This window comes from Glycine max, chromosome 13, assembly GCF_000004515.6.
Source record: "Glycine max cultivar Williams 82 chromosome 13, Glycine_max_v4.0, whole genome shotgun sequence".
Taxonomy (NCBI): Eukaryota; Viridiplantae; Streptophyta; class Magnoliopsida; order Fabales; family Fabaceae; genus Glycine; species Glycine max.
Genome location: NC_038249.2, coordinates 39326710 through 39335375, shown reverse-complemented (window position 1 = coordinate 39335375; position 8666 = coordinate 39326710). Strand labels below are relative to the sequence as shown.

At 32.4% G+C, this 8666-nt stretch overlaps 2 protein-coding genes across 2 annotated transcripts; both read left to right on the top strand.

The window, feature by feature from the left end:
* Positions 1 to 257: 257 nt before the first annotated feature.
* Positions 258 to 1843, top strand: LOC100814180 (coumaroyl-CoA:anthocyanidin 3-O-glucoside-6''-O-coumaroyltransferase 2). The gene has a single exon (XM_003541875.4). It carries the CDS (start codon positions 308 to 310, stop codon positions 1700 to 1702), a length of 1395 nt encoding a protein of 464 aa, XP_003541923.1. The 5' UTR covers positions 258 to 307; the 3' UTR covers positions 1703 to 1843.
* Positions 1844 to 4300: 2457 nt separating this feature from the next.
* On the top strand, positions 4301 to 5986 carry LOC100813644 (coumaroyl-CoA:anthocyanidin 3-O-glucoside-6''-O-coumaroyltransferase 2). The gene has a single exon (XM_003541874.5). It carries the CDS (start codon positions 4472 to 4474, stop codon positions 5858 to 5860), a length of 1389 nt encoding a protein of 462 aa, XP_003541922.1. The 5' UTR covers positions 4301 to 4471; the 3' UTR covers positions 5861 to 5986.
* Positions 5987 to 8666: the final 2680 nt, after the last annotated feature.

The window sequence follows — 8666 nt, the reverse complement described above, 5'->3', positions numbered from 1 at the left end:
ATAAATAAAACCCCATATAGATAGTTTAATACATATCTTTTCAAACTTTTTTCTTCTTAAAAGTCAAATATAAATATGATGTCAGTATTATTTGTCATATAGGCATGGAATTAATATATGTTTCAAGGAAGACTTTACTCTCTACCTTGAATCCTTCAAACACAAGGATAATATATATATATATATATATATATATATATATATATATATATATATATATATATATATAATATTCATGAAATTTCTTAAACAAGCTAGCTTCTCTAGATAAGTTCCTTTCATTTTTTCTGAAATACCATCGAAGAAAATGGTGGTTCTTAAACAACACAAGCTTGTTGAAAATTTTCAGGTTGTTCCAGCAGTGAGAACAACAACCTCTCTTCCCCTCACATTCCTTGATTTGCCTTTAGCAGGTCCTATTTATGTGAGACGCCAATTCTTCTATCACTTCCCCAATTCCACACTCCATTTCTGTGAAACCATACTTCCTTGTCTCAAAACCTCTCTCTCTCAAACCCTTCAACACTTCTTCCCTCTCGCTGGAAATCTCATCTGTCCACCAACACCCCACAAACCCTTCATTCGCTCCACCGATGATGACTCTGTCACCTTAACCATCATCGAGTCTGAAGCAGATTTCAACCATCTCTCTTCCAACCACCCCAAAAGCATCAAAGACTTGGATCACTTGGTTCCAAAGTTAACATGCACAAACACACATGATGGCACGTTTGTTTTTCCCTTGGTGGCATTGCAAGCCACGGTTTTCCCCAACCATGGCCTTTGCATCGCGATCACGTATTGCCACGTGATGGATGATAGTTGTTGCAGCCATTTCATGAAGTCTTGGTCCTCCATTTGTCGAAGTGGTGGAGTTGACTTTACTCTTGTGGAGAAGTCACCACCGTGCTTTGATAGGGAAGTATTGAAGGACCCCAAAGGACTCGAAGCCATCTTCTTGAGATATTATTTAGAAAATAGGTCAACTTGGAAGGACAAACTCATTGGTAAAACTTCTGAGATTGCTGGTGGAAATGAAGATTATTTCAAAGCAACGATTGTTTTTGGAAGAGATGACATCGAGGGGCTGAGAATATGGGTGCTGAATCAGTGGAAGAACAGTGACGAATTCATCACGCCACAATATCTATCAAAATTCGTGGTGACATGTGCTTTTGTGTGGGTTTGTATGGTTAAAACAAGATGCAGAAATGATGCTGAAGATGATGTCCAAGAGGATTACTTTTTTTTCGGTGCAAATTGCAGAGATCGCCTTGAGCATCCTGTGCCAAAAACTTACTTTGGAAACTGCTTAACCCTATGTTCAGCAATGCTCAAGAGAAAGGACCTCAAGGGAGAAGGGGGTTTTCTTAATGCGGTCAAGCTCATTGAAAAGGAAGTAACTGATTTAAAAAGTGATCTCTTTAAAGATGCAGAAAATTGGAGGGAATCTTTTACGAAGATGTTTGTGTTGGAAACTATCTTGATGGTTACAGGGTCACCCAAGTTCGGTGTTTATGAGACTGATTTTGGATTTGGAAGGCCTACCAAAGTGGAAATGGTACATTCCTTCAAGGGTATGTCTCTAGCTGAAAGTGGAGATGAAGAAGGAGGACTTGAGGTTGGCTTGGTGTGCACAAGTACAGAAATTGAATATTTAAATTCTGTTATTGAACAAGGACTTGGAGTTTCGAAATCATAATTTTATTCATGTGACATCTTATTATAAGAAAGCTAAGGTCTATAAAAGAAGTTGATTAGTCAACATGTTAGCGTTGATTTTAATTAGCTTCCCAATCTGTAATAAGGATGTTTGAATTTTATGTTTAGTACAATTTGGTGATTTATCTTGTTTTGTTTCATTTCTAATGGATGATTTTAAAGACGTTTTTCTGAAGGTGAATAACATTGTTAGGTCTTAGGTTAGTTAATTAGGTGACAATAAGGTTATTTTATTGTTTGGCTGGGAGGCATAGTACAAAGCTTTAGAGGATGCGGAGATAGCTTTTTGGGGATAGGACAATGCAATCTTGGTTCAAGATCAGAGTCCCTCTTATACCACAAAGTCTGTTGTGAGTTGTGACTGGTTAAAGATTGGTGATGGTGAGACAACGTTCTTCCATGTATAAATAAACTAAGATAAGAGTTCTTTTTACAAGCTCTAGTTTGTGCAATGCGGATTATCCAAGCTTTAGAAGCTTTATTTAATTAAGTTATATATCTAATATATGTGAGACTATACCTACCCCTAGCCCTTACTCTTATCATAATAAAGTTACATGAGGTCGTAAACTGAGATTCAGGTCAAAAGTGTTCACAGGAAGTTTAACACATTTCATTCCGCACATAATTACTGACCTGGAGTGCAATGCGAATCATCCAACAATAATGACTACAATAGATTATGATATCATATTAAATTTGGGTTTAGGATCTAACTCATCTTCTAAAATATTTTAAAATTCAAATCGTATATTTGTGTTTAATTTTGGGCCCTTTGTTATAATTTCATTTGTAAAAGAATCACTTTTTTTAGTTTTTCACATGGTTAAGTTTGGCTTGGTGATCGGTCCATGTTTTTGTTCATTGCTAAGGTTGATTAGGTGTCTAGTACTTCATTTTGGCCCGTGATTACAATACCTAATACTAGGTTTTGTTCCTAATTAAGTTTGATTAGGTGTTCGGTGATTGTGTTGTCTGTGGCTAAATTTAACTAGGTACTGGGTGATTAGTTTTGACTTATGACTAAGTTTGACTCGGTTGTCTATCCATGATATAGGGTTTTGTTTCACCTTTTTAAAATAATCAGAAGTTAAAAAAATCTAATTAAAATCAAAATTTGTTAATTTTAATTAGTTTATCATAAAATCAACTTTAAAAAAAATTGTAGATGTAAACAAACATAAAGTAGGCTGTACGTACTTTCTACAAAATAAAATAAGTTTTGAATTGATAAGGTAAAATATACTATCATCTAATTATAAACTATTATTTATAATAAATTTATTTATTTTACAACAATAATTATCTTAACGTTAATTTCTAATTAGTTCACCGTATAAGTTTTTGTTTTCTCAATAATATTCATTAAACTCTTTTAGAATATCTTAAAAATAATTATTAAATAATTTTAGGCTTAAAAATATTTTTAATTTCTAATAAGCATTCAATTTTTGTGTTTGTTTTTTTTAACAATTTTTTGTTTTGTATTAAGTTTTTAATAAAATAATAATTTTATTTTAACCTCTGATAAATTAATAAATTTTATGTTTTTTCTCTCATAAATTAATAAATTTTATTTTAATTTTGACTAATAAAAAATTTAAAAATATTATAAAAATAAATATAAAATTCGTTAATTTATAAGAAAAGAATATTCCTAATGAAAAATAAAATTATTATTTTATTAGAGATTCAATAAAAAAAATTATTATATAACAAACATAAAAATCACATATTTTTTTTAAAAAAAAAAAAAACATATTTAAGTTATTATTTTATAACTTAATTACTTTTTTTTTAATCTTAAATCACAAAACCCTTTATGAGTTTCCTACGATCTTGCCGTAGCTAGTGGAGCACAGAAAGAAGAACAAGACCCCAAATCATTAGTAGACAAACATGATGACTTCGACTGAATCATTTTATATTAAAAAAATTACCTAGTTCCTTCCAACCACTTGCGTAGAACTTGTATTGAAGAAAAACTAACATCTTTATATTAATTAATTTTATTTGTCAAAATCGGTGCTTATTTAGTGATAAGAACCAATGTGGTTTCGTGCTAGTCGGTTATATGAAAACAACTGATTAGAAATAAAGTTGCCTTTCCTTTCAAAAATAAAAAATAAATAAGTTGCGTTCTAGGAAAAAGTCCACGAGCCTAATTCTTAATTAGCGATGTAAAAGCTACAATTTTAGGATTAACATCTTATCACTGACAATAAACATACAAAACAGGGACAAATAAACAGTTGAATAATCAGTTTTTCATATGGGCAAATAGTAATTGGAAGTTTCTCCGCATTTATGGAATTAACTTAAAAGACTTCTTTGATTGTTTTTAAGATCATCCGGAGAGTAACCGAAGACTTAGTGGTTATTAAAGAAGAAAAAAAAGATAACAAATAAATTATCAATTCGATTTTTTTTCATTAATAAAAATTAATAATTTAATAATAACTGACCGATAAAAATAAAAATAAAAAGGATCGTTTTTTTCTTCTTCTCAAGAGTCAAATAAAAACTTGATGTAGGACATATATATGTATCAGAATTATTTGTCATATAGACATGGAATATACGCGTTTCGTGGACAAGTTTACTTTAAATTTCTAGTTTCTACTTTAATCCATCAAACACGAAAAGATGACAGAACTTATATATAGATACATACATTGCATCTCTTAAACATGCTAGCTTCTTCACCTAAGTTTCTTTCATATTTTTCAGAAATATACCATCCAAGAAAATGGTAGTTCTTAGAGAACACAAACTTGTAGAAAAATTTCAGGTTGGTCCAGCAGTGAGAACAATCACCACTCTTCCCCTCACATTCCTTGATTTGCCTTTAGCAGGTCCTATTTATGTGAGACGCCAATTCTTCTATCACTTCCCCCACTCCACACTCCATTTCTGTGAAACCATACTTCCTTGTCTCAAAACCTCTCTCTCTCAAACCCTTCAACACTTCTTCCCTCTCGCTGGAAACCTCCTCTGTCCACCACCACCCCACAAACCCTTCATTCACTGCACCGGTGATGACTTTGTCACCTTAACCATCATTGAGTCCGAAGCAGATTTCAAAAATCTCTCATCCAACCGCCCCAAAAGCCTCAAAGATTTGGATCACTTGGTTCCCAAGTTAACATGCTCAAACACACACCATGACACGTTCATTTTCCCATTGGTAGCATTGCAAGCCACAGTTTTCCCCAACCATGGCCTTTGCATCGCGATCACGTATTGCCACGTGATGGATGATAGTTGTTGCAGCCATTTCATGAAGTCTTGGTCCTCCATTTGTCGAAGTGGTGGAGTTGACTTTACTCTTGTGGAGAAGTCAACACCTTGCTTCGATAGGGAAGTGTTGAAGGACCCCAAAGGACTCGAAGCTATCTTCTTAAGAGATTACTTTGAAGAGAGGTCAACTTGGAAGGTTGGTAAAACTTCTGAGGTTTCCAATGGAAATAGTGAAGATTATGTCAAAGCAACGATTGTTTTTGGAAGAGAAGATGTCGAGGGGCTGAGAAGATGGGTGCTAAATCAGTGGAAGAGAAGTAAGGAATTCAACACACCACAATATATATCAAAATTTGTGGTGACGTGTGCTTTTGTGTGGGCTAGTTTGGTTAAAACAAGATGCAGAAATGATGAAGAAGAAGATGTCAAAGAGGAGTTCTTTCGTTTCGCTGCAGATTGCAGAGATCGCCTTGAGCATCCTGTGCCAAAAACTTACTTTGGAAACTGCTTAACTCTCTGTTATGCAATGCTTAAGAGAGAAGACCTCAAGGGAGAGAGTGGTTTTGTGAATGCGGTCAAGGTCATTGAAAGGGCAGTGGCTGATATGAAAAGTGAACTCTTCAAAGATGCAGAAAATTGGAGGGAATCTTTTACGAAGATGTTTGTGTTGGGAAGCACTTTGATAGTTACAGGGTCACCAAAATTCACTGTTTATGAGACTGATTTTGGATTTGGAAGGCCTACCAAAGTGGAAATGGCACATTCCTTTAAGGGTATGTCTCTGGCCGAAACTGGGGATAATGAAGGAGGACTTGAGATTGGCTTGGTGTGCACAAGTACAGAATATGAATATTTAATTTCCCTCATTGAACAAGGACTTCAAATTTCAAAGTCTTAATTTCATTCGTGTAAAGCTAAGGTCTATAAAAGAATTTCATCACTCAATAAAAGTCAGGGTTGATTTTAGCTTCCCCTACTGTAATAAGGATCTTCGGATTTTTATATTTAGTCTGATTTGGTGATTTATCTTGTTTCATTTCTAATGGATGCTTTTTTCAATAATTTATTTTGTTGACAATTATGTGCCATATGATTGTTAGATTGTTTGGATGGAAGACGTAAATAGAAAGCTTAGCATGGAGCATATAATAACTACTTTGAGAGGATGAATATACGTTTTACACTCAGTTTATATAATCTTTCAATAACAAACTATTATTATATGTAATAGATTTGTTAACTTATATAATAAGTATTTTAAAAATCCTAACAATAAAGAATTAATGGACAATGCACAAGTTTTTACAGTACATTAGCTATTAAATTCATATTATAATAATTATTTTTTTAGGATTATTATAATAGTTAATTAATAATCATAAACAAAAGTAATACTCTGACTCTCTATCCGCACTGGGATATATTATATAGAAGGAGCATGGGCCTAGGAAATCCTTTTCCTCAGGGTGTAGGCCTAATCATTCTGGCCCATTACAAGACGGCACTGTTAAGAAGTTCTGTTATAGCCCACGGGCTAACTCATTCTAACATTAGCCCAAGATAATTTCGTTAGCTTGCATTTAGCACTAGTTAGCAAATTTACTGGGACCAAACAAAAAGATAGATAATTTAATTAGGAAGTCTAGTCATTTTTTTATCTGTAGAAATATTTATAACAACTCAGCATAATATTCCATCAATTGTGTTAGATCCTCTTTTAAACACAAAGTATACAAAATTCTTATTAAAAAAAAATCGAAGAAGATTGCATTAAAAAAAAAATCAAATTTCCTGCGGAAGCAAATATTTCATCTGCTTCTCACATTCTATGAATAGTCGACACACTTTATCTCTCTCTCAAGCTTAAAGTATCTGAGGAAAAGAACCTTCAAATAGTGTTCTTTCACTCACCTTTGTAAAATAGCCCTGTTGAGACATGTATTGCTTATAGAACCAATTCCTAAAATTAAGAAACCCACATGAGATACAGAAGAATAAGTTATTCTTTTTAAAAAAAATTACGTTGATCAAGAGATGTTGAAGCCGCATATATTATTTGAATTGAACCTAATAACATTAGCCAGGGAGAAAATATAGAATGTTATCCATATCTATTAGAGAAGTCAAAGAGATCATGCTTTCAGTATATCTCTATTCTCTCATTGCATGATGGAGAGTGTCTTTTCTTCTCTCATTGATGCTATTGACAGACGGATCTCAATCCCTTGTTCATCTCCAAAAAATGTTAAATAAAATTAAACTTAACTGTATTTTTTTAATTTGAATTGTGTATGATTTCGATCTTCCAAAGTTTTTTTTAACTAATTAAGTCTCTTGTTTTAACATTCAAGAAATTCTATCTCTCCTTCGATTTTCTTTTACCTAAACTCTCAAATTCTCATTTTTTTATTCAAAATTTTCACAAACTAATTTATTTTTCCTATTTAATTAAAACTTACCAAAAGAAATATCAGATTTCAACAAAAAAAAGATTATATATATATATATATATATTATATCCTAATTTTGCTTCTTCAAACCAATATTTCTCATTGTATACCAAACTTTCACTTTATTTTAACTTATCAACTTTCAAAATCGTTTCTTATTTTTTTTTCTTGTTTTGGTATTCAACGGGGCAAAAGCCCACACGTTTCTTATCTTAAATTCATCATAAACTTCAAGTATTTAAAAAGAAAAATAAGGATTTAAGAGATTTAGTAGAAGAAACTTCTTCTAAGACAATTGAAAACTAATAAGGAACCAAATTTACTTAATTTTAAAAATAGAGGAACTCAATTAATTAAAAATAATACCCGAAAAACGAAAATTGCACACATAATAATCCAAACTTATAATAAAACGAATAACGAGTATTATTTTTAGTCTAAAACCACATGTGTATCACGTAATATTATTCGAAAATTAAGTCAAAACTTTACGTAAAGAAAATTAGGCATGTTCTACTCGAATTAACTGGCCTTCGGTTTGTGTAAACAAAAAAAGAAAAAAAAAACTGGCCTTCGTTAAATAATGTACTGTTATGATCATGAAAACAGAAATATTCTGTTTCTAAATATAAAAAATTATCGTTGAAGGAACTTATGCAATGATAATACGTGTTCATTATGTGAAGTGCCAACACTTCACTTTTTGTTAATATCTTTTTAATTAATTAAGTTCCGTGTGATTCCCACTTGATAAACATAAGCACGTCGCCATGTAATATTGCAAGCTTCCACCAAAAACAAAGATTGCAATCTCGAAGCTCTTGAGACCAGCGTGACCCTCTACGTGTAGTCGTGTAGCTCTTCCATGCACCGCGAACCCCACCAAAAAATATGAACGAAACAATTAAGACCATGCAAGATTCAAAGTTTGTTGGAGTTTTGAAAACCACACAACTAACATACAAAATTCACATTGTAAACGCATATTTGTTATTCAATTAATTAAGAGGTGTTAGATTACTGTTTAAGGCAAGGCAGTCGTCACCCACCTTTCATTTGTGCAAAGTAATTGCCAAAAGCAGGTGCTATGCGATCATCTATGTGGCTATGTCTATGATATGTGCGTTAAGTAAAATACGTTCCTCAGCCTTTTGACTAAGATTAGGTGTGATATGCTGATTAAAATAAATAAATTAAAACCATATATTAAAAATGCATATAAAGATATAGTGACGCATTATTGTTATCCAGCTC